General features: G+C 35.0%; 1 protein-coding gene across 3 annotated transcripts; it reads right to left on the bottom strand.

Annotated features, from left to right (window-relative positions):
• Window positions 1-814: 814 nt before the first annotated feature.
• On the bottom strand, window positions 815-27876 carry LOC105220117 (methionine aminopeptidase 1D, mitochondrial). Of its 3 annotated transcripts, none has more exons than XM_054226413.1 (4): window positions 27735-27876; window positions 27441-27642; window positions 1106-1559; window positions 815-1038 (listed from the first exon to the last, which is right to left on the bottom strand). In XM_054226413.1, the coding sequence occupies exons 1-4, from the start codon at window positions 27752-27754 to the stop codon at window positions 842-844; spliced, it is 873 nt and encodes a 290-aa protein (XP_054082388.1). In that variant the 5' UTR covers window positions 27755-27876; the 3' UTR covers window positions 815-841. The 3 variants fall into 3 exon arrangements, with proteins under 3 accessions (XP_054082388.1, XP_011194833.1, XP_028901452.1); XM_011196531.3 differs by having other exon boundaries at window positions 27705-27864; XM_029045619.2 differs by having other exon boundaries at window positions 27441-27828.

Raw genomic sequence — 27876 nt, 5'->3', positions numbered from 1 at the left:
GACTCGGACGATGGAGTCTCTCTCCCACCACAAATCCAACACCAAATTTGCGCTCCTGTATATGGCCGCTGTAATACATGTCACAAGGACCCACCTGCTTCCGTCCTTGTCCCGTCTATCGCATTTCTTGGATGGCGGTGATGTCAGCCTTTAGTCGTATGAGGACATCAACCAGCTGGGCAGAGACACCTTCCCAATTAAGGGTCCGGACATTCCAGGTGCATGTCCTTAAATCATTATCCTTAAAACGTTTGAAGTGGTCGTCATCAAAAGGGGGGTGTCTCATCCGTGGCTTTCGTCAATTTTTCATTGATACCTTGTTTTTATGTGGTGGGTCCCAAACCCTTTCAAACGATACCGTGAGGATGACAAAAAAATGTTATGAATTGAATTACGTTTAAATAGATCCTTTTTCTTGAGATATGGTTTTTGACCCATTAAGTAAAATTAACTATCTTCAAATTATAAATCAACGTTGCCGAACATTTTCATTTTATTGTTTACATTAAACCCATAGTTGTACAAATCTGAAAACAAGCGAAAACAATACAGTGATCTTGCTTGAGTGCCTACATTTTGAAGCATCGTTGTTTTTTCTGTGAATTTACATATAAACTTCTCCCTTAATTGCCTCATTCGATTAAATCCCTGTACCATTTAAGTCACAAATACAAATTATTTGTTGTGTTCCCCTTTTTAATATCTTATGCAATTAATGCGCTGAACACTGTCAGCAGGAAAACATACACATATTTATGTTTCTTTTTTATTTTGTCTCAACTACAAATTGAATAAATAAAACTCATAAATGTAATTCACTTGTCGAGAAAAACTTGTTTAATTAGTTTACATTCGTTAACACCTCATTTCCATGTTTTGTTATAAGTATAGTGTGTTCAAATTGTGCACTTCGTAGACCATCTACGGAAACTGCGGTCCAGCCATCTTCCATTACCCTAACTGCGGGCTTTCCAAGACTAAGTATGGGCTCAATAGTAAATATCATTCCAGCTCGCATAAGCCCTGGTTCAGAATTATCTACAATAGTTTCAAAATAAATTTAAATTAATTTCACATACATATATTAGTTTCTTTATATTTTTACAAAAATGCAGGATTTCTGGTGGCTCATGAAATGATTTTCCAATTCCATGGCCAGCAAATGCAGGTATGACATTCAATTTCTTTATGTTGCAGAAATCTGTAATATATCGACCAATTGCACTAAAAGGGGTTCCAGGTTTGCATATTTTAATGCAATTCTGTAGACATTCCTCTGCTGACTTTACTAAAAATACCCCCAAATCATCAACATTTCCCACAAGAAATGTTTTAGAACTATCTCCATGATAGCCATTCAAAAAAACGGTAACATCAACATTTATTATATCTCCATCGGCTAGTTGGGTTGCGTCCGGAATTCCATGGCAAGCAACGTTGTTAATTGATGTGCATACAGATTTTGGAAATCCAGCATATCGAAGAGGAGATGGGTAACCTCCCCCAGAAATTATCTGATCGTGAACAAAAGCGTCGATTTCATCTGTTGTTGTACCTGCCTTCAAATATAAAAATTTAAATACATAACATTATTTATATTTGATATTGTATAAAGATGTTAGTTTACATATTACCGGACAAAACATAAAATTAGAAACTAACACAGGTTAGACATACTCTTAAGTTTCTTAAGATACTTTATGTATTATACTGTATAACACTCGGCTGGGTATTGGATCGAACTAGTTTTTTTTTCGGGAGATTGAGTAATAAGTAAAAAAAAAACGTTGTTTCTACGATTTTCGAAGTTAGCCTCCAAAATATAAATATTTGGTTTCGAATTTCGAAAAAATTCTTTTTAAAATAGTTATAATTAAATACAGTAATTAGTTACTAAAAAATTCAAATTATGGATGTAATATACATTTTCCTCTTAATTTTATGGTGTATTAACAGATGTTGTTAGTAGTCCAGGGGGGTTAGGGGGCGTTGCGCACGTGAAAATACTCGCAAACGCAAAAATAGATACTCCGTAAATGCGACAATCGAATTGTAAATTCCGTTCAACGCATTTGTTTTTTCCCCTTCGCAATCAAAGTACTCAAGTAATCAAACGTTTAGCAATTTTGGCTTCTTTCTTTAATTTAAAACACAATACAATTTGAATTATGTATGTAACATATGATTGTTTATATTGTACCCTTTTTATACTCTCGGAACATGTTCTACAGAGAGTACAATAGTTTCGTTCACATAACCGTTGTTTTTAACACCTAAAATTAAAATGACCAGTATGACGAAAAGGGTTGAAAGCTGGATGTCTGTATGTCGTCTGTTCGTTTGCTTCAATGCTTCAATATTAATAATTTGGTATTTTATAGAAATTCAGATTTTTCTGTCAGAGATTTGATTGCAGAACTTCATTATGTAAGTCCTCACTAATAACTAACTAACTAACACTAATAATCGCTGTAGATTTTAACATTTGTCAAGTCTAAAGGAACTACAAAAAGATATACATACTCTCGAAGAAACATTTTTTAGGTCCCTGCTTGATAAAAAACATTCAACTACAACTGCAGGTACACAGATTGTAGAACTACGCCATCCAAATTAAATAGTAGTTTGAGAATAAATGTACGATTGATAAATCTATATATTTAAGAATCGTTGTAAGAATGCCTTTATATGACTATAAACATAATATAATAATTAACAAAGTATTGTTATAGTTAAAAATATTATTACTTTTAAGTATGAAATATAAAAAAGTTGTCATATTGATGTAAGAAATACAATTTGGAATTCCGTATATAAAACATTTTCTTATCGTATTCTTCAATCAGGTTTAATATAAAATTTTACCAACACCTGAAAAAATTTCCTTACCTCTGAGTATTACAATATATAATAATATGATAGTATAAAATGTACGGTTACACCCGAACATTGCCCTACGTGTTTGGACTTTTCTGTTTTTGAATTTGTTTACATTCTCATATTTTTCTGGCAGTAATGTAAACATTTTTGAAAATATGTGAACGAAAAAGCATTTACATATTTATTTTCTACAATTCGCAAGTTTTACAGAGTACCGATTACCCTTCGCAACGCAATTATTAAAGAAGGTGTCCTAAGCACAACAGTCGGAAAATTCAGCCTCCATGACGAAACATCGCCAAAAGTCCTGAAGCTGATCGACTTCGCTGGGGCCCGAAATATGGTTGTATGCAGTACCAGATTCCAGCATAAGAAAATTCATCAAGCTACGACTTGCACTCCTGCTCTCTGAGAGCACTCATCACTGCATCTCAAACTCATTGCATTATCTTGTAGATAATTCCGTTTATCTGGGAACCAGCATTAACAACACCAACAAATTCAGCCTCGAAATCAAACGCAGAATCACTCTTGCCAACAGGTGCTACTTTGGACTGAGTAGGCAATTGAAAAGTAAAATCCCCTCTCGACGAACCAAAATCAAACTCTATAAGTCGCTCATTATTCCCGTCCTGATGTATGGCGTTGAAACGTGAACGATGACAAAGTCGATGAGACGACTCTTGGGGTTTTCGAGGGAAAGGTTTTGCGCAATATTTATATATTATTTAAACGATGCATGCAAACCATTACATAATACAAATTCATATAGATTAAACATTTGTGTTGATGATTTTCATAAATCAAATGAAATTTATAATGAATATATGGCTCAGATTGTGTTATCGGCACAATTCCGATTTTTTTGGTGCCGCGATCTGGACCATTTGAAAGAGGGGGTCCTACTGATTAAAAAGTATATATTGTGTTATAGGTACCGCAGACGCTTAGTTTTCTAGATGTTCAACCTTAAAGTTCAAAATTCAAAAATTTTAACAAGCTGTTTCACATACTTTATATATAGATTTTTTAGTAAACATTCTATGTTTAAAAATCACTTTTCGCATTTATATTTTATAATATTAATGTGCTTACCATTATGAGGAAAACGAGCGCTGCACATTGCAGATACCATATATGTACATCTTTTAATATTGAGGATAATCCCTTCTGTTGCTTAACACCTGTGTTGGTTTAACCGAGTTTATTTTTTTTTCGAATTGTAGAAAAAGTTGTACCCTCTTTCGTACACATATTTTCAAAAAAGTTTACGTTACTGACAGAAAATGAGAATGTATACAAATTCAATAATAGAAAAGTCAAACACGTAATACCAGAGACAGACATGTAGTATACATTTTAGTATGCTTCAGAAACCATATGTGTATCACCGGTTTTCCGAATTTTGTTTGAAAGCAAATGGTGTTCCCTACTACAATAGAGTTCTAGAACCCATTGAAATTTTGTGGTGTTGTGTTCTGCCACAATCATATCGTCGGCTTAACGTGCAAAGGTGCTAAGTCCACTTATGGTCAAAATTGATATTTTGAAGAGATTCGATAGATAAATATAAAACACATCAGCTACAAAAAAAAATGGTTTACTTTATTTTAAAGCTATTTTGGGCAGTGGTGTGCAAAAGTGCTAAGTCCGCAACTGTCAAATCGAGCGGGCTAAGTCCACATGACAATGTGATTGCTACCTAAAGTGTGCTTTGTCTTTTTTGCTAGGTAACACGGCATAGCTGCTGTGTTATTCGACACTTCGCTTAGATGTTTTTTTGTGATACTTGGGGTTGACGAAGCGGCAATCGTGCTTCTTGAACACTCTTAGTATTGGCAGACGTACGGTGCTAAATTGGGTTAAGCAGCCTACGATTTCAAGAAACACTACACAGAACGCACCACAACAAAGTTGTAGCATTGCACGTGAATCTCTAAATTCGTTTTTCAATTCTCTGCCAACCATGGAATCACATTATAGCCGTGCAACAACTCAAAAAAAATATCTTTTGCCAGAATGGTCGTCAAAAAAACAACTCTTCGAATTTTACGTAGAGGATTGGTGTAATGCACATGGAAAACCCCCACTCTATTTCAGCATTTTATAACGCCTTTGCGGATCAAAAGCTTGGTCTATTCTTCCCTAAAAAAGATCAGTGTGAAATCTGTGTGCGACATACTGTGGGAGATATTTTGGATGACGTCTACAATATTCACCAGGCAAAAAACATGAAGCTAGGGAAGAGAAACAAAAGGACAAAATCGAATAAACCTTCCACCAAAATCCCAAGTAAGCAGCCTTTATTACCGCACGACTCCCACAGCAGCCGGTTCTACGCACCGGAGTTGACCCGGATTTTATCCGGTCAAGGGCTGCCTTTCGGCGATCTAACCCTGTTTGGATCGATTAAAAAAAAATAAAAAAAACCGCACGAGGTTGCACGTCCACAATTTGGTGTTTTACAATTTGATAAATCATGATGCTTATTGCTTCATATGGAACGAAGTAGAAGGTGGATTATCTGCCGAAGAATTTGCTAGCATTTGGGTGTACTTCATCGAGAATAAAATAATTCCAAATCTTACCGAGAATGCAGCTGCTACGAAAATTATTCTTTATAGTGATGGATGTACGTACCAGAATAGGAATGTTTCTATGAGTAACGCTTTGCTCAGGGCACACCCAAATGGAAGCTGACAGCGTACATTCAGTTATCGAGCGTGTTATTAAACACCGAATTGTTAATGTACCAGCAGAGTATACTCAAATATGTCAGAATGCTCGAAAGAAACCTACACCTTATATGGTAGAGTATTTGGATTATACTTTTTTCAAATGTTTCAAGGGTATACAATTTTTAAAAACAATTCTTCCTGGTCGCGGAAAGGGTGGATCAAAAGTCACCGCAATTCGTGCGATTAAATACACACCGGAAAGGGAAATATTTTATAAATTGCGTTTTCCCGAGCCATGGAGCTATTTACAACAAAGAGTGGACAGAGGTGTTGTGCCAACGAATTCGTCTAATTTGCCACAGCTTCACCAAGAAAGAAGAAAATTAACAGCAAGAAAATACGCAGATTTGCAATATTTAAAAACTTCTTTGCCAAGAGACTACCATCAATATTATGACGACCTGCCACATGAGTGATATCTTCTTATTTTTTAATATATTTTTTGTTTTGTTTCATTTATAATTTCTAAACAGCAATGAATTAAGGCTGAACTGAAATATTAACTTTTTGTGATACCTTAAAGTTTAAGGCTTAAACAAAGATTTTCCATTTAAGTACTTATGTATTCATTTAAACGACAGCAACGAAGTATGACTGTATAATATTTTTTTGTGATAATAAAATACGCCATTTGCAAAAAAAACTGCAATATTTCTTTTTCGAAAATGTGCTAAGTCCAATAAATCCAAGTGCAAATAACTCCAGAAAATGTGCCAAGTCCAAAAAAGGCCTATATAAAGGCGCTCATTAAATTTTTTATTATATTTTTTTTGTACTTAAATGAAATATCAGTTGGCAAAACTGCGTTAGAAAAATAAAAAAAAATTTTGAACTTCAATTTTTATTCAGTTTTTTTTTTTTTATTTAATAATTCAAAAATGGCACTTAGCACCTTTGCACGTTATGCCTACGATATGTTTTCTGACATTTTGACATACAGAAAAAAAATTAAATTCAAAATTAATTGAAATCAAAAAAACAAAATTTGAAAAAAAAAATTATGTGAAAAATATGTAATATGTATGTAATAATATGTAATATGTAATAATTATATTGGATAATATTTTAAGATTGCTTGAAGTTATAACTAAGTCAGGATCAATTTTCCTGCCCGTTATTCATAATACATTTTGATTGAATTTATTTGTATCAGCTGATGAATGTAAACATAGTACAATATACTACAAGTGTGTCACTATGCTGGTTCATGGTTTCTAGAGCTTTTATTGTAGTACATATTATAGTATTGAAACCATATGTCTGTCTTAGGTATAAGGAAGTTTGTTTGTTTTCCATATTGAAGAATATGATAATACGTTCTCACAATGATTCTTAGATGTATATATTTAAAAACATTTATCAATTGTACATTTATTCTTACATCACTATTTAATTTCTATGGCGTATGTATGTATCAGAGAACGTCAAGGGTACACCCTAACAATAAGTGTACTAAAATATGGCTTGTTGCCTTGTACTGATAATTTAGAACATGCTCATACGCGCAAGCTGAAACCGATTTCGTGGCCGACGAAAAAGCAAAAGGAATGAGCGAAATTGAGAGCACAACAATTGAGACAAACAATATGTGAGAGACATGTGTGTTGTTGTTATTCTTACATTAGCTTCATACATGCATATATATTTGTTTTTGAATATGCACATATACATACATATATGTGAAATGAAAATAAAAAGCCGCGTTTTGCTGCTTCATTGTGTGTTATATATTCATATGTACTTATGTATTTAATTTTAAATAATAAAATAGTATACAATTTTAAATTTCCATGCATAAAAGTTGAAGACACTCGATCTCATAACTGTAAAACATGGGTGTTTCGCTCACAGCTCATTTTTGCGCATTCCTTTTTGTGATCTATCGTTGCTTTGAGTGCATTGTGCCGTTCACTTATCTACGCAAAATTTTTGGGCGTCTGGTGAAATAGAATCGACGCTTACTGTTTGACTGAGTGACAAAGCACGGAAACGATTTGTGCGTTTGGGTGTGTTATTCTTTTCTTGCTGTTTGTGAGTGCGACAAGCACTCCACATTTATAAGTGTGATTCGGGTCCTAAAAAGTGACACCCTGACGTTCTCTGGTATGTACGTTATTGGCGTTGAAACAGTTTAGCCGGTTATAGCCAAATCGATAATAGCGTGCCACGTCTCTCTTTCCCTCGCAGTTCGGCGCCAGTTGGAATAACCAGGTCGCTCTCCACCTGGTCCCTCCAGCGGAGTGGAGGCCTTCCCCTTCCTCGAAATCGGAAACTTTCAGAACGTACTGCTACAAGTTTTGTGCCTGCAGTTGTAATTGAATGTTCTACATATGGACAATTCCGCCATGTCGAACGGGACAATCGTACACCTTTCAACTAAAATAAAATATGAACTAAAATGTTTTTTTTAATTTTGACAGTAGGATTTTTTAATAGCTCTTCATTAGCTCTACATTTAGTGTTAAGGTTGATTTTGGAACGGTTTTCATTTTCCAGATAATTGCAAAAAACCAAGGCATTCGCACGGGACAAAAAATGGAAGTCGATTTCAGCGAATTGTGAGGCAATATTCAAATGTTTTTGATTGTAAAATGTTGCGCATTGATGGCCTTTAAAGATGGCTTGAATTTCATCCAAAAATAATTTATAGTTTGTTTTTTTTTTAAATTCTATAGTATGAAATGATAATAGTATTATGAATGTGAAATACAGTTTTTTAAGAAAATGTTGTCCTCGGGAATAAACATTTTTGGATTTCGTTATCTGCTAGACTTTTCGTTTGATAACTGCTCCCACTCCATCGACGGCTCCATGCAAAAAAATTATATTCTAATGAAGACTATTTTAATTATTTTATAAAATCAACCAAGCTTGATAATATAAATTTGATTTTAAACTGAGAGCAGTTACATAAAAAAATAAATATTTTAGAAAAGCAACTAAAGGATTTCTTAATTTTAGTTAAGATATTTATCGTGCGTTAACTTGTCACTTTTAAAGGCAAACGATTTTCTTCTGACAACATTGATAAAATGAGCACTCTTGATTTGTAAGCCTATAATTTTCACCAAAATCTATTTAAATAGCTAGTTAGTGGAATTTAAAGTGTGGTTTTTGCTCATATGTAAATAATTAATGTAAATGTATTTACATATTTGCTCTTTGTACCCTTATAAGGATTTTGCACAAAGCAAAAAATTATACGTGATATGTTTCTTTAACAATTTTGACGAAAAGACAAATGTAGTAGAAAAATCGAAATGAGAAAAGTAGCTCCTATTCGACTTGGCTTTGGTATATCTCGTAATTGCTTATGAATTAATTTAAAAATAATTTAATAAAAATAAATTTAGATATTTTCCTATGAAAATATGCAAAAACTTTGTAATTCTAATAATGTTTAATATTTTATCTGTGGTAGACCTTCTAGCGGAAATGCCCATATATCAAGCAGGGAACTAAAAATTGTTTCTTCGAGAATATATCTTATTGTAGTCTCTTTGGACTTGACAAATGTTGAAACCTCCATCGATTATTATATTTCATTGGAGGATGGGATCATGTGTAGAAGTTCACGCAAGTGAGGAAAGTTTTTTATTGTCATTCACTTGGGAGTGGCCAGAAACGATTCTTCTCCACATGGTTCAAGCAGCTCACGACTTCCGGTTTTAGACCAAGTATCCTCTGGGTAGCCAACAGACATCCGTTTGAAGGCGAGCTAAAGTGAGAAGGCGAAGCCCGCTTCTGCGGTTGTGCGTAGGGTTTGGGACCCACCACATAAAAACGAAGTACCAATGAAAAATCGACGAAAGCCTCGGATGAGACACCCCCCTTTTGATGACGACCCCTGCAAACGTTTTAAGTGCTGAACACAAAGACGACGACACGACACGACGTAGCGACGGCTGATCACAAATGTCGCCAGCGTCTTGAACATTTTGAAGACGGCAGCGACATATCAAACAGCAATTTCATTGTTGCCGTACTAAAATCTTTCACTTCAATAAAATATACATATTTAATTTAAAGTGAAATTATTTGTGCAAAAAAATGTTAGAACTTTGAATAATTTTACATGTCATATAGTGGCAGCTCTATAGCGGCCATTGTCGTCGGCAAAATTAGAAAATTTCTAATTTGGTTTTAGCGAAGACTTCAACCTTTTTGTCGCGAAGTCGTGCTGTTGTTAAAAAAATCTGTGCCCATAAGAACGCGTGCATTTTAATATTTGACAGATGTCGCTCGTCGCTTGTCGTCTTCTTAATTGGGAAAGTGTCAGCTGGTTGATGTCTCATACAACTAAAGGCTGACAACACCGCCATCCAAGAAATGCGATGGACAGGACAAGGACGGAAGAAGGTGGGTCCATGTGACATCTACTGCAGCGGCAATATAAAGGAGCGCAAATTTGGTGTTGGATTTGTGGTGGGAGAGAGACTCCGTCTCGAGTCCTGGCATTCACCTCGGTGGATTAACGTCTTGCCACAATTCGCATCAAAACAATCAACATATCGCTGATTTACGCCCACGCCCCAACGGAAGAGAAGGACGATGTGACTAAAGATGCTTTCTATGAGCGCCTAGAACGCACCTGTAAGCGCTGCCCCCGCCACGATGTCAAAATCGTGCTTGGCGATTTTAACGCCAGGGTGGGTAAAGAAGGTGTCTTTGGCACAACAGTCGGAAAATTCAGCCTCCATGACGAAACATCGCCAAACGGCCTGAGGCTGATCGACTTCGCTGGGGCCCGAAATATGGTCGTCTGTAGTACCAGATTCCAGCATAAGAAAATACATCAAGGTACTTGGCTGTCTCCTGATCGAAACACGCGTAACCAAATCGATCATGTTGTGATAGACGGAAGACATGTCTCCTGTGATTTAGACTTGCGTACGCTCCGAGGACGAAATACAGACTCGGACCATTACCTGGTTGCAGCAAAGAACGGCCGTCAACAAACACAAGGAAGGTTCGACGTCGAAAAGCTGCAATCGCAACAGACAGCCACGAAATACTCTACTCGACTTGCACTCCTGCTCTCTGAGAGCACTCATCAGCATCTCGGTATAAGGGAACTGTGGAATGGCCTCTCAAACTTACTGCGTACCGCTGCAGCCGAAACAATTGGATTTCGGCAACGAGAAAAAACAAGCTGGTACGATGAGGATTGTCGTCTCGCAGCGGAGAAAACAGACTGCCTACCTCGCAACGTTGCAAACGACCACAACACGTGCGGGATGGGATAGATACCGAGAGTTAAAGAGGGAAGCGAGACGCATCTGCAGACAAAAAAAGAAAGAGGCAGAAATGCGTGAGTACGAAGAGCTTGAGAAGCTGGAGACAGAGGTAATGCTCGAAAATTTTATGAAAAAATGAAGCGACTTAACGAAGGTTTCAAGACCGGAGCATCCTCATGTAGAGACCAAGGTGGTAATCTGGTAACCGATGTCCAGGTCATACTGGGATTATGGAGGGAACACTTCTCCGAGCTGCTGAATGGCAGTGAAAGTACAACACCAGGAGAAGGCGAACCCGATCCCCCAATCGATGACGATGGAACAGATGTTCCATTACCCGACCATGAAGAAATTCGAATAGCAATTACCCGCTTGAAGAACGACAAAGCAGCGGGGCCCGATAGATTACCGGCAGAGCTATTCAAATACGGCGGCGAAGAACTAATAAGGTGGATGCATCAGCTTCTATGCAGAAGTCGGAAGAAAGCATGCCTGACGATTGGAATCTCAGTATGCTCTGCCCAATCCATATTGATATCATCGGAAGCAACAACCGCGCCATTAGTTCTGCTTTTTCCCGCCTGGATAAGAAAGCGTAGCGAATGGGTCTGGAGGTGAATGACGAAATATCTCCTGTCATCAAACAAACAGTCAGCGTCATTTACAGAATATCCTTTGAAAGTAACCCCCAGTCATCCCTGGCTTTAGCTCATCGATGGTTATTTTGGAAGAAAGTCGTCATGTGAACGACATTCCCAATGAAAAAACCCACACATTTGTGTTTTTCATATCATGAATTTCACATGAGGAAAATATCACATCTTCGGAAAATCTCCTTAATTGTAAATGTAATTTTGTTCATGTGAAACAGTAATATTTGTTCACAAAATCAATTGTAGGGAACAAGTATCAATATTGGCAATTTAAATCATTTTAACAACATTTTTGATATGAACTAAGGTCTACGTATATTAAGTAGTTCTTTGGCTATATAAAACGAAAATTAAATAAGTATTCGGTAGGATCCATGTGGGGTGGTGGCTTTAATAGGCTTCTCGACTTTTTAAGCGTTTTTAAAGCGCAAGTTGGTAGCGGCGGATCTATTGTTTCGAAGCTTATCATCCTTCAGGGAAGTTACATTTGAGTTTGGTAGTAAGTGCTCGCTGACTACGCGTTCGAGACTGGAAAAAATGTCTTCCCTCACTTTCAGTCGATACCAGTTAGATATTCACAATTATACTAATTTGCCAGGACACAGACCTGGGTAATAACGTAAGGTTGATGAGTTTTCAAGGCTAGGCACGTCAGTCATAACTACAGTAGAATGAGAACAAGTAGGAGCACCACCTATCCTCTTGTGGTTTTCTACTAGAGAGTTGGGCTTCAGCTGAGATGTGCAAGCGTTGCTTAGTCGCAAGATCCTTTTGACAATAGGAAAATCGTAAGATGCCTAGGGAATTATTCGCCCTCTGTAATACTTCCTTAGTTGTAGGAGTCATTGTCCCATTCAAAATTGAATCAGCTTCAAGCTCCAATAGTTGCCTGGAAGAAGACAAAGTGTAATAATTTCAACACTTCGGTCTTTACAAGATTGAGACTAAAATTCATTGGATCTCACGTTTTGGAACATTCTCGCGAATTAGCAAATTTAGAAGTAATTAAATTATGCAGATTTGTAGTAGGTTCACGGTACTATGTCGAGTCTAAATATCTAGTTAGGGTTTTTTTTTCTGACTTCACAAAGGACTGTCCTCATTGTCTAAGGAACAGCCTCTTGTGAGGAATAGCCATAAAACCTTGCCTAAGGTCTATTAACAAAACACAGTTGAAGGTTTTGGTGGCGATTCCTGATATAGTAAAGAGCTTTCATTGAGGAAATAAGGAGAAAGTACATGCATTCCGCAATAGTAACATGAGTTTTCAGGGGTTTTTTTGGGTCCGTTCAAGTTGTTTATTACATTATTCCTTCAAATATGCCATTACATCCTTTTTGGACGCAAGTCGGGCCAGTCAGAAAATTATTATGTGGATAATTTATATATGTACGCTTAACATGTCACGGGTATTAAAATGTCCGACTTCCTTTTTATAAATATACAAAAATGAATTTCCAAAGACGAATCAACAAAAAGATCAAAACAAAAACATGTGTGATAGAATTCCGAAATTCGAATATGAGTTTTGGTTCACAAGAAATTCATAATACGAATTTTCCTTTCGTGTAAAAATAAAAATTCATGGGAATGCTTTATTCACATGAAGCTTACAATAATGACGGAATTACATGAGCAGATATTCTACATGCAGATCTGCACAATCTTCTACAGCTAAAAAATACGTGAAATAATTTTTGATCTTCAGACCTTCGGTTTGTTCTTTCCGATATGAATGATATTGAATATTTCGATATTGCATCGATGCCAAAATATTCTTTCAATAAAAAAAAAAATATGCACAATCATCTGCTTAGCTTTACAGCCCTATTCTGCAAAAACCTCATAACTGAGTTGTGAGGAAAAATTTGTGAGGTTTCTTGTGACGTATATTTTGTGAGTCTATTCTGGCTCGAACCTCATAAGAAAAAAGCTTAAAAAAGTCACCAATTGAGGTGAAAAGCATTTTGCTGTCAAACAGTTGTTTCAAAAGAAATAAATTCAAAATAAATACAAATTGATGTAAAATTTGTAAACAAATGAAGCAAATGAAATTGCGTATTTACAGTCGAAAGTTAAAAAACAAAAGAATTATAAAACAAGTAAGGAAGATATGGTTTTTGACCCATAAGTGGGCGGAACCACGCCCATTTACAATTTTGTATACCATTTTGAGAGCAGCTCTTCTGTACCATCTTCACAATGAAATTTAAGGTTTCTGGTGGGTTTCTTTACTGAACTTACTACATTTTTAGTAATTTTCAATAAACCCTTTGTATGGGAAGTGGGCGTGGTTATGACCCGATTTCCTTCATTTTTGAACGGTATAAGGTAGTACCTTAAAGAAACGACTCTAGAAAGTTTCCTTTATATAGCTTAATTAGTTTGCGAGATATGTTCAAAAAACTTAGTAGTAGGCGGGGCCACGCCCAATTCGCAAATATGCAGCCAAATATGCCCCTTCCTAGAACAATCCTTTGTACCAAATTTTCGGTTATCGCCATTTTGTGGACGTGGTATGGTGCCAAGAAATACGTCTTCCAAATTTCATCAAGATATCTCAATTTTTACTTCAAGTTACAGCTTGCACGGACGGACGGACAGATGTCCGGATTTGAACTTTTTTCGTCACCCTGATCATTTAGATATATATAACCTAACTCGTTTAGTTTTGGACTTGCAACCAACCGTTATGTGGACAAAACTATAATACTCTCGTAGCAAATTTGTTGCGAGAGTATAAAAATAACCTGGGTGTAAATCATCGTCTATAGAGGCTGTGCGTCAGTGTCCTTTGCTTTACAAAAATAATGCGTCCTTATCGGATCGTAGATGTGGTTGGCAGCAAATCGCTCAACAAATGAAAATGCAAGGTACGTCCATATTGCTCCAGATTCGGTTAAACACAATTAATCGATAACTGAACTTTTATAGAGGCCATTTTTTTCAAAGAACAATTCCTCCATGCTCGTTATAGCACGCAAATATTTACACATTTGTTTACAAATATTGCTAAAAACCAAAACAAACACAAATATTTTTGTATTGTGATGGCTGCTTTCACACGTCACAGATATTTGAGAAAATTGTGAGCATTTGAGCTTTTGAATTTTCTCCATCACAAAATCCAAAAACCTCACAATAGTGAGTGTGGTGATTTTTGTGAGGGCATGAGAATAGGGCTGTTAAATAAGTATTTAAATTTTTACACAATTCTCAAAAGAGTTCCATGTTGACAAATAATAAGTGTTAGTCATATATAATACATATTTTAGCACAAAAGAACCCGCACGTGAAATGGAATTTTTCGAGTTTTAGAATTGTTAGAAAAGGTAATAAATTTGAGGCAGCCAAGGGCAATTATAAGTGAATAAATCTTTTAAGCAAATTGTATTTAAAATTTTAGAATTAAAATTATCTATACTAATATTATATAGTGGAAAGGTTTGTTTTGTTGTTTGTTTGTCTCGAATAGGCTCCGAAACTACTGAACCGATTTGAAAAATTCTTTCACCGTTGGAAAGTTATACAATCCCTGAGGGACATAGGCTATATTTAGTTTAAAAAAAAATAGGGTTCCTTACCAAAACTCCGATAATGTATTTATCTTAAAAAAACGTCCCGACATCATATATCTAACTATTATAGTTTTTTCACAATAAGCGATTTTATATAAAAAAAATTAATTAAAATACCACTACTTAAAAAGGCTCTTTATTTGTACCTTGGTATTAATCCTTATCGAAATAAATGATTTATTATTTAAGATCGCTTCAAAACCTTTATATAACTTTTTGAATTATTAGATTCTGACATACCATTCAAAAGATATCACGAGTTAAAAATTTTTAAAAGTCGCTTGGTGGCTAACTATGCGGTGTAGAGTTGTAGGCTTCACTCGGGCACGGAGGTACGGGAAGGGGGTTAATATCACTCGCGCGGTCGGCTCCTAGGGATGCAAACATCGTGAAATGAAATATCGATGGTTCGATGTTCCGATGTTTCTTCAAAACCCATCGAAATCAAAAACATCGACCATTAAAACATCGATACATTGAAACCTCGATGTATTTTTGAACTTTTTTAACTTATTTTAAATTGAGTATGAAAAGCTAAGGGATACAGAAGCAGAAGCATAAATAAATGAAATGTAGTACGTCTTAAGTTGATACATTTTATTTCACTTGGCATTATAAGTTTGTTAAAGTTTTTTCCCAATAAATAACAGAATTTCAAAACAACGACATGGGAAGTTTTTTCACTGTCGTTTCTTTTCGATTTTACTTCTGCGTAATAGTTGCCCTGGGTTTAGAAAACAGTCGGTAACAACCGAGATACACTTTCTCTTCAACCTTCCGTCCCTGTAATTTTAGATAAATTTGACAGCCTACATTTCAAAATTTGAGGTGGACCAAATATTTATTCTGGTTCCAAATATCAAACGAGTATTCTGTTTCACACTCATCCGAAGATTCCGTTGTATCAGCGCGATTCTTTGATTTTTTTATGAAACAAAAAAACGTATTTCTTTTAGCCATAGCATCTTTAAAATGCAGTAATTTGAATCTCTGATCTAACGCAGTAGCATACGCCAGAATTAAATTTTATAAATAAATCATAATCTCCGTATTTTACAAAAATTGAATTCCAATGTAATAAAGCGTATCCAAACCCCGCAAGTCATGGGTACTGAAACTCCAACACATTCAAAGAAATTTTAATAACACCACTACATACACACATACGAAACAAAGGGCGAAATGTGCATAAACATTTAACTCAACTCTTCTCTCATACAGCACCCTGAATGATAGAAAGAAACAACCAAAGTTCTCGTGTTTGAACAAGTTTTGTTTTGAGCTATATCATGGCTGCTTGTGAAGTATTATTTTGCGTGCTTTATTTAATTCAGTGATCTGCAGCCTAATTAAAGTTTAAATTTTTAAAGCACGCATTTTTAAATAAGTAATACGTAAAATAAAAGTTTTCTAAAGCCAAAATATGGAAATGAAGAGGGTGATACAGAAATACTTCATTGCACTGTCAATTCGAAGCACGAAATAGAAGCTACGCCAACAATGGTCAACATCAATGGCGAAATCATTTAATACATAAATAATTGTTGAATATATTAGCTTGCCTTAAATTCTAATTAATTTTCCACACAGATATTTCAACCTCATATGGCGCGTTAAAGGTACGCAAACTTATTGGTGTCACTTATTGTAGCAGCGTAGAACTTTCGAAGCGATGGAATATGTGCTGCAAGCAAATCCAAAACTATGGATGCAAACGCTGCTACATGGAACACAAATCATTTAGACACCAGATATTAGGTTTAATGTCGCTTTTTTTACGTGGAATTAAACCTTTTGGTCAACACAAGCAAGTGAAGAATTGGAATCACGTAGTTTGGGTGCTTTTGTAACCGTTTATCATCGCGACGTGTATAAACTGAGTTTTGCCAATGATCTAGAGAGCAAAGCAGTTGCAGTATTTTTGAACTTACCGGCACCTCAGTTGGCCGTGCCATTAGCAGCTAAAGCACAGAAATTAAAGGGTAAATTTAAGTGAATGTTTGTGATCATAAAAATTTAAAAACTTCTTGTATGTTTAATTAGGAGGACTTTTTTGATTCATTTTCACCTTGTATTGAGCAATCATAACGTTGTTGTATCGCTATACAAGGACATGGATTCACCGAAATTAGTTCAATGGAAATACTACAGCAAGAGCATGGATGTTAAGACTAGAACGTTGCCAGTGCTAGATTTAGAATTCCTGAAGCATAAGGTAATTATTACCAACTTTTATGTTGTAAAAATTCTAATTTTACTTTATATTTTATAGAAACCCTCCTCCCAGAAAATGGACGAATCTAGTACTAATGAAATTAATGAAAGAACAGATCTTCCAAATCTCCTAAAGAAACCAAAATAGTTCTCACATAATGTGCGCAGCTTACACTTCCAGGCCGCTCGGAGTATTTGACATTTGCCACTCTTCCTCCAGTCTTTGTCAGATAGCAAAAATTGTTCAAATATTCAATACGTTTTACATCTATATATATAAAATTAAGTGGCAAAACTTCCTGTTCGTATACTCCTCCTAGACGGTTTGCCCGATTTCAATGAAATTTTCAGGGGTGATTGGGGTCTGTTTGGAGGGTGCACATAAGAAATTTAATGTGTGTATCATTGCACGTTTTGCAAAAAACAAAAAAAAAATGATACATCCCGCTTATACAAATTCTCATGAAATAATGTTTTGCCGCAAGATTGGCAGTCCTGTCAAATGCCTTCATTTGGCAGTTCATCTCGAAAATGGTCAACGCGTTTATTTCACTGCAGACAATGTACAACAGTACGACCACCGGGGAAAACACTAACTACCTTTTTCGAGTTGTGTGAAAACGATGAATTTGCAAGAACATTGCTATATTCCGAAATACCACAATATTTCACTTGGAATCCATCATCGAAAACATTTCAGCGACGAAAGCAAGGGGAGCGTGTTGACGGTTATCCAAATGTCCGTAAAACTGATGCCATGGGACGCATTTACACCATCCATCCGAACAACGCCGAATGTTTCTATTTGCGTCTGCTATTAGTCAACGTGCGCGGACCAAGATCATTTGATGATTTGAAAACTGTTGACGGTCAGTTGTGTGCGACGTATGGTGAAGCATGTCAGCGATTGCATTTGTTAGAAGATGATATGCATTGGGACACCGCACTTCATGACGCACCACTCACATCTCATCCAAAACAAATACGCGTACTATTCGCCATAATAATATATACAAGCCTTCCGTCATCCGCAAGAACTGTGGAATAAGTACAAAGACTGCATGACCAAGGACTTAATAATTTTGGCGCGTAATCGAGCATCGGACGCACACTTGCTATATACATTACAAATGTATAATGATGCTTTGATATTGGTTGAAGATCTGTGCCTTACAATTGCGAATAGCGCAACTTGGCATAACTGCGCCCAATCGTTCAGCGATTGATATGCTGATCATGAGCTTCAACGTGAACAACAATACGATTGCAATGAATTGCGTGCTTTCAAACAAGCTAACATTACCAAATTGAATATTCAGCAGAAAAATGCTTATGATAAGATTATACGAGCGGTTGACAAAAATGCCGGTGGATTCTACTTTATGGATGCGCCCGGTGGTACAGGGAAAACGTTTCTGATATCTTTGATTCCTGCTACTATACGGTCACAGCAGAAAATTGCGCTGGCAATTGTTTCGTCAGGCATCGCTGCTACTCTGCTTGATGGCGGTCGAACAGCACATTCAGCACATTGAAATTACCGTTGAACATCCAAGTCGTTGAAACACCAACGTGCAACATATCGAGGAATTCAGCAATAGCAAAAGTTTTGCGAGGAGCTGGAATAGTTCTATGGGATGAGTGCCCAATGGCTAACAAAAAGTCATTAGAAGCATTCAATAAAACAATGCAAGATTTACGCCAAAAGCAACAACTTTTTGGCGGAGCATTAGTCTTATTATCCGGCGATTTTCGGCAAACTTTGCCAGTCATTCCTCGATCAACTACTGCCGATGAAATAAACGCATGTTTAAAATCGCCAGTTTTGTGGAGACATGTTCAAAGGCTGACTTTAACCGTGAACATGCAGGTCCAATTGCAAATCGATCGATCCGCAGCGGTGTTTTCGAAGCAGTTGTTGGACATTGGCTAAGGCAAATTACCAATCGATGATACCGGTTTGATCACATTGCCGAAAAAGTTTTGTACACTTTTACAATTGAACGAAGAATTGATTGAAAGTGTATTTCCGAATATTAAGTGAACGCGCAATATTGGCACCGAAAAATTACACGTCAACGAATGAAGATGAAGTAGTCAATTATCCAACTGAATTCTTGAATTCTTTGGATCCCCCCGGTGTGCCACCGCATCGTTTGGTCCTGAAAGTCGGTTCACCCATTATACTTCTACGAAACCTGAAGCCACCGACATTGTGTAATGGCACAAGACTTTTAGTAAAAAAATTGTGGCCAAATTTGATTGAAGCTACAATACTAAATGGCAAGGCAGCAGGTGAAGTTGTACTCTTACCACGCATTCCCATGATTCCAACGGACATGCCGTTTGAATTTAAGTGCTTGCAGTTCCCAGTACGTCTTGCCTTTGCGATGACCATCAACAAATCGCAAGGGCAAACGTTTCAAGTGTGCGGCGTCAATTTGGAAGAACCGTGCTTCTCCCACGGCTAATTGTTCGTCGCATGCTCGAGAGTGGGAACACCAAGGTGCTTATTCATTTACGCGCCAGATGGAAAAATTAAAAATGCTGTATACCAATATATTTTATAAATGTTTTATAAATAAGTAACAATTTTACAACAATAAATAAAACACAAAGTAAAAACCCTTAAGAGTTTTAATCGATATTGTGTAGTACGATAATACATTTATAAAGTAAATATAATAATAAACACCTAAATGGCATGATATTTTAAATAAATATGAAATATAATTAATGCTTTTGTTATTAAATTCTCATTTGGGATTTTGGTAGAACTAACCGAAAATAGCGGGTATAGTTTCTGGGCTTTTGTGGGTCGCAGTACTGAAAGTGCACGTGTAGTTTTGGTTCGCAGTTGTGGGTCTTTCATCCGTGATTGTACCAATACCATTCCCCAAATTGTGCAAGAGGTATATATAAATTGTTAAATGATGAATGTAATGTGCAAGAAAGGGATGAACGATCACACGTACACAATAGTTTCGGGTACTTTTGTCAATTCGCCCTTAAGAATTGCATAGAAACTTTCATTGAAACTGCGGGTACCGCTCCCTGACTTTTCACCGAAGAATTCGCCGGTACCTGTCTTGCAGGAAATAGATTCGAGACATCGATGCTTTTTGACGAAAACATCGATGTTTCAAAAATATCGATACATCGTTTGCATCCCTATCGGCTCCCCACAAAATGGTCGTGTGCGGAATTAAAATAAAATTGTCGCTTGATAATAATCTATACTAATATTATAAAGAGGAAATGTTTGTTTTGTTGTTTGTTTGTCTCGAATAGGCTCCGAAACTACTGAACCGATTTGAAAAATTCGTTCACCGTTGGAAAGCTATACAATCCCTGAGTGACATAGGCTATATTTAGTTTAAAAAAAAATAGGGTTCCTTACCAAAAATCCGATAATGTAAAAAAAATACCAAAAAACTTTCTTTCATCGCGAATGCTGCGAAAACGATTGAAGATATAACAAAGTGATGTACTACAATTTTGTAGAACTTATCATTATCTACAAAAAACGTCGCGACATCATATCTCTAACTATTATAGTTTTGTCACAATAAACGATTTTATATAAAAAAATTAATTAAAATACCACTACTTGAAAAGGCTCTTTATTTATACCTTAGTATTAATCCTTACCGAAATAAATGATTTATTATTTAAGATCGCTTCAAAACCTTTATATAACTTTTTGATTTATTAGATTCTGACATACCATTCAAAAGAAATCACGAGTTAAAAATTTTGAAATTTTTGAATGGTCCTGTGCGGAATTAAAAATAATTGTCGCTTGATAATAATCTATACTAATATTATAAAGAGGAAATGTTTGTTTTTTTGTTTGTTTGTCTCGAATAGGCTCCGAAACTACTGAACCGAACTATCTATACTAATATTATAAAGAGGAAATGTTTGTTTTTTTTGTTTGTTTGTCTCGAATAGGCTCCGAAACTACTGAACCGATTTGAAAAATTCGTTCACCGTTGGAAAGCTATACTATCCCTGAGTGACATAGGCTATATTTAGTTTAAAAAAAATAGGGTTCCTTACCAAATACCAAAAAACTTTCTTTAATCGCGAATGCTGCGAAAACGATTGAAGATATAACAAAGTGATGTACTACAATTTTGTAGAACTTATCATTATCTACAAAAAAAAAACGTCGCGACATCATACCTCTAACTATTATAGTTTTGTCACAATAAGCGATTTTATATAAAAAACTAATTAAAATGCCACTACTTGAAAAGGCTCTTTATTTATACCTTAGTATTAATCCTTATCGAAATAAATGATTTATTATTTAAGATCGCTTCAAAACCTTTATATAACTTTTTGAATTATTAGATTCTGACATACCATTCAAAAGATATCACGAGTTAAAAATTTTGAAATTTTTGAATGGTCCTGTGCGGAATTAAAAATAATTGTCGCTTGATAATAATCTATACTAATATTATAAAAAGGAAATGTTTGTTTTTTTGTTTGTTTGTCTCGAATAGGCTCCGAAACTACTGAACCGATTGTAAAAATTCTTTCACCGTTGGAAAGCTATACTATCCCTGAGTGACATAGGCTATATTTAGTTTAAAAAAAATAGGGTTCCTTACCAAAAATCCGATAATGTAAAAAATATACCAAAAAACTTTCTTTAATCGCGAATGCTGCGAAAACGATTGAAGATATAACAAAGTGATGTACTACAATTTTGTAGAACTTATCATTATCTACAAAAAACTATTATAGTTTTGTCACAATAAGCGATTTTATATAAAAAAATTAATTGAAATACCACTACTTGAAAAGGCTCTTTATTTATACCTTAGTATTAATCCTTATCGAAATAAATGATTTATTATTTAAGATCGCTTCAAAACCTTTATATAACTTTTTGAATTTTTGAAAGATATCACGAGTTAAAAATTTTGAAATTTTTGAATGGTCCTGTGCGGAATTAAAAATAATTGCCGCTTGATAATAATCTATACTAATATTATAAAGAGGAAATGTTTGTTTTTTTGTTTGTTTGTCTCGAATAGGCTCCGAAACTACTATCCCTGAGTGACATAGGCTATATATAGTTTAAAAAAAATATGGTTCCTTACCAAAAATTCGATAATGTAAAAAAAATACTTCAAAACCTTTATATAACTTTTTGAATTATTAGATTCTGACATACCATTCAAAAGATATCACGAGTTAAAAATTTTGAAATATTTGAATGGTCCTGTGCGGAATTAAAAATAATTGTCGCTTGATAATAATCTATATATATAAAAATGAAACCCGTTTTCCATTGTCACGACTTAGCATTAAAACGGCTTGACCGATTTGGCTGATTCTTTTTGTGTGTATTCCAGGGGGTTTGAGAATGGTTCTTACGGAGATAAAATTTTAGAAAAATTGCCTGAAAATGTCTAAAATTCACACTTTTCTAATCTCCCATACAAACAATTTGTTATAGGTATTCATTTTTATATGGAGGATATTATAGATTCCAGTTAAAATTGAATAGGTACGCATACATAAGATAGGTCAGCTATACAAAATAAAGTAGTGCATCAAATTTACACTAAGGCGGTACGAAGTTCGCCGGGTCTGCTAGTATAATATAAAAATTAATTACAGTTCGTTTGTGCCGCAAAAAAACGAGAACGGCCAAACCGATCTGGCTAATTTTAGTCTTGAAATATTCGTGGAAGGCCAGAAAACGATTAGAAAGTGAATTTTATTCGAGTTGACAAGAAAAATATAAATAGAGAAAACAAAAAAATAATATTTTGAAGGTTGTCATTGTTGCTTTGTTAAAATATTTTTGTTATTGTTCAATTTTATAAGGTTGTGTCGATAGCCCAAAACATTTTGTAACAAATAAGGAAAGGCTAAGTTCGGGTCCAACCGAACATTTTATACTCTCGCAAGTTATTGATGTAATTTTATTAAGATAACATACAAATTTGTTATCTCGACGAACAAAAATTAAACTCTACAAGTCCCTCATCATTCCCGTCCTACTTTATGGTGCAGAAGCGTAGACGGTGTCAACAACCGATGAGACGGCACTATGAGTTTTCGAGAGAAAGGTTCTGCGGAAGATTTATGGTCCCTTAAACATTGGCAACGGCGAATACCGCAGAAGATGGAATGATGAGCTGTATGTGTTGTTCGACGACATAGACATAGTCCAGCGAATAAAAAGACAACGGCTACGCTGGCTGGGTCATGTTGTACGAATGGAGGAAATTGCCCCAGCTCTGAAAGTTTTCGATGCAGTACACGTTGGTGGAAGCCCAGGAAGAGGGAGACTCCGATGGAAGGACCTGGTGGAGAAGGACCTGTCTTCACTTGGTATTACCAATTAGCGCCAAACTGCCAAAAGGAGAGATGCGTGGCCCGCTGTTGTGGACTCGGCTATAACCGCGTAAGCGGTTTCTACGCCAGTCAAGAAGAAGAAGAACACACCATTTCACCTATATATTCGGCATAAAGTCCAATTGAAAATCATCATATATAGTATATGAGGGCTGATGTAATTCCAGAACCAATTCAGTTTTCCTGACATGAAACCTCAATATGATAACCATAGATGACTGATTGAATGACCTATATTGGTGGTAAAAAAATAGATATCGATGATGACAATTTAGAATTTCGGTCCAAGAGAGTTGACACAGCTACAAACCAGGATGACGTAGTCAATTATCCCAAACTATTTAAAATTTCCTGTACTATCACCACTCACTTTGCAATTAAAGGTAGTGTGAGTTGTCATCATGCTGCGAAACATAAATCAACCTCGAGTAATCAATATCGTCGCCGAAGCCAAGATTAGACCAATTTAATTTAATGTATACCTTAGCTACAAAAACGTGTGGCCGGGTGTGCTAGTATTACATAAATTCGCAAAATAAGGTTTTTCTGTTAGTTATATTTTTGTGACAAAAATTACCCTCATATCGTACTTGTTTTAAAAATATTTGGTTTGTCTATTGCATTTAAAGTTAAACAAGTTTTTACGTTGTAAATAAAATAAAATATTTTTTTATTAAACCCTTTAAAAAAAAATTTTGCATAATTGGAGCTTAACTGTTACTAGCTAGCAGTAGAGAAAGAGAACAGCTAAGGGCAATTCAGAAAGCTGCCAGACATTTCTCAAAAATTAAATATTTGAATGGTGCCAACTTGGGCTCTGCGCAGAGAAATTCAAATTTCACATGCCATGAAGGCTGCATTGAGGTGCAGAATTTGAACTGTCAACTCAGTACAATTTCTTTTTCTGCATGCAGAATTTTGCAAATGTATTTCCCGCATAAGGCTGAATATGTGAAGTGACAAAAGGAAATTCTGGAGATATTCCTCTTTCATCCCATATCCCATTTATACCACAATTCTTTGCACAACCGATAAAATTTCATGAAAACAGACTACTCAAGAATACCATTTGATTCTTGCAAATTCCGAGAATATATGTATGTCCCGTTACAAGGTCAATTCTAAAATATAGCAAAAGAAAAAAGCTTGTACCGTTGGTTAAGCATATGTATGTATTTTGATATACTGTTGCCAAAGCTCTTCTTGTATTACGGTGTTGTTTTTAAATACTTACGTACATATACATATGAACCCTTGGTTTTAAAAGTGGTATAAGTCAAAAATTTTAAAAATCTTTATCAGTTATTACTTATCAAATCTTAATAAAATAACATAATCTGAAGAGATTAGCAGCATGTCATGCAAATTAACTCTTTAAAATGTGTTTATTTTTTAGTTGTTAACTGAAATACAGATATTGTTCGTTTTGATGGTGGTATAAGTCAGCGTGTTCACAAAGTAATTTTGTCATGTCTTCAGATAGTGGTTCAGGTATGATGAAGTAAAACGTTTAATGTAAAAACCTACTATTTAAAGTTAATTGTAGACATTTTACGGCGAATAAATGTAAGTAATGCTCCCAAGAAATGGAAACGAATAAGAATTATATCGTCTACTGATGAATCACCTCATAGTTTAAAAGTGAATTCGGAACCCTTTTAAATGGAAGAAAGCAAAATTCCTCGTGGAGAGGAATATGAAACAAAAAACTCTGAGACCGTGAGTGCTAAACTTTTCGAAAATATAGATTGTCTTATAGTGTTTAAATGGAATCGGATATGAAGACAGGAAAGCTAATTTTGATTATATATTCATATAGCAAGTTTCGAAAAACAGAATATGTTTCTGTATGGTTTGATTAGAAAACAATCAATAAAACAAAAACGCCCCAGAAATCACAAAGGATATATGAGAAAATGGAGTCTTAAGTTTCATCTATATGTATGTATGTATGAGTTCGGAAGTTTCTGTTTGCAAAACTCTTTTTTTGGATACTTTCAAAATATCTAACGGAAGATTAAGCCGTGCCTTACATTCTGAAATACCTGGAATGGATGGTCGTGGCAAAATGGCTAGTTCATCTAGAAAAACAGATGAAGAAAAAATTAAAGTAGTACGAGATCATATTCTTAGTTTTCCAGCATGTGAGAGCCATTACACGCGATCACATCACACTTCAGGTCGAAATTGCCTAAGAGCTGATTTAGATATTCGAAAAATGTATGGACTATATGTGGGAAAATGTGATGAAAATAATACATCATGTATAAAGGAATGGACTTATAGAAAAATATTTAATACTGAGTTCAACCTAAATTTTCATACTCCTCGTAAAGACACGTGCCAAAAGTGTGATTTGGTAAAACTAAAAATTGAAGCATCCAGTAATGAAGACGAGAATTTGTATCTTATGGAAATTCATGATTCACATCTTAAAAGTGGCGAACAGGATCGAAAAAGTTTAACATATGACATACAAAAAACAAAAGCTAACCCCAGTGAAAATTACGGATTCACATTTGACCTACAGAAAGTGCTTCCATATTCAAAACTTTCTGTTTCTGTAGCTTACTATATGCGCAACATATATGTATAAAATTTAGGGTTCATAATTTCCACAATGGAAATGCTAAAATGTATGCATGGAATGAAACAATCGCCTCAAGAGGATCACAGGATCCTGCATCTTAAAGCACATTCGGGACATTACCACTCAAAAACATATAATAGCTAGTGATGCCTGCTCAGGACAAAATCGAAACATTAACAAAGCTTTAATATGGTTAAAAATTGTTCAGTCATCTGATAATAATGTTGAAACAATTGATCATAAATTTATGGTATCCGGCCATTCTTTTTTGCGGAATGATCGCGATTTTGGTTTGATAGAAACTAAAATTAATTGAATTATTTATACATTCCTGAGCATTATTATAGATTTAATAAAATCATGTAAGATGAGAAACCCATTTTCGGTAGTACAAATGGATCAAAAAGATTTTATTTCTACAAGACAACTAAAATAATCAACAAATAATAGAAAGAAAACCATCAATGGAGAAACTGTGCCTTGGTGAAAATACAATGAATCAGATTTCAAAAAAATGCACCATATAAGATGTTTTATAAAATTTCCTTGGATGACAACTCCGAATTCAAACTCTCACCTAAAAAAGGAAGACCTGGAATATACGGAAATATTGATTTACTTCCATTAAACACAACCATTATATCAAGAACAAAAGAAAAACGTAAAGATATGATGGATCCACTACCCTATATTCCACCAATTTTTCACAAACACTTTATTTCCCTAAAATCTAATAAATAATTTACTCAGTCACAATGAAATGAGTTTAAATAAAATGTTAATTACTAATAAAATTGTTTCATTGATGGAATAAGTCATTTATAAAGTTATGCAGTTAATTTTGAAAGTAGTGCAAGTTATTTAAACCTTTCAAAACCACATTTTCTTTTAAAAATTGGCTATAAATTTCACAATCATAATAAAAACTTGTTTGTTGGGACTACTTTACTATCGAAAAATCATAATCCATAATGCAAGAATATTTTTTAATCCTTTAAAATGCAAAACTCTTAATATCTCGAAACAAAAAAAATATGACTTATACCACTTTCAAAATCAGGGCACATATGTTTTAAATAAATTAAAAATTTAAAACATATTTTATTCTATAAATTGAATTAATAAAAACAATTACATAAAAGCAAAAGTAATAGACCATAACTTACTTTTATTAGTTGGGAGCAGGCTTCGAGTACCTGCCCTGCCATCTTACAACTCACTCGAATTGCTTCTATTTGTAATGCATTCTTTATATCTGAGACGCCCATTGTGTTACCCGGATATCGAAAGCGGTAATAATATTCTGGCTTCCTAATATGGCTAGATACGATCCTTTCCAGGGAGAGGTTTCTTGAAAACAAATGGATCCTAAGATATATTTAGCCATATCAAATTTATGAACATAACACATTTAATGAAATAAAAACTGCCTTTCACTTGTGAAATATAAAGGTGTCCACCTCAATTTCAGTAATTTCATATTTCCCTTGTTATTTTAATTTTCATAAGTGTCCGGAATTAAAAACAAAAAATATTCCTTATGCGGCCAATTGACATGCAATAGATATTATCACGATAATTTTATTACAGTCAATATTGCCA

Source organism: Zeugodacus cucurbitae, chromosome 3 (assembly GCF_028554725.1).
Source record: "Zeugodacus cucurbitae isolate PBARC_wt_2022May chromosome 3, idZeuCucr1.2, whole genome shotgun sequence".
In the NCBI taxonomy this organism is placed as follows: domain Eukaryota; kingdom Metazoa; phylum Arthropoda; class Insecta; order Diptera; family Tephritidae; genus Zeugodacus; species Zeugodacus cucurbitae.
This window is presented reverse-complemented; position numbering and strand designations above follow the sequence as displayed.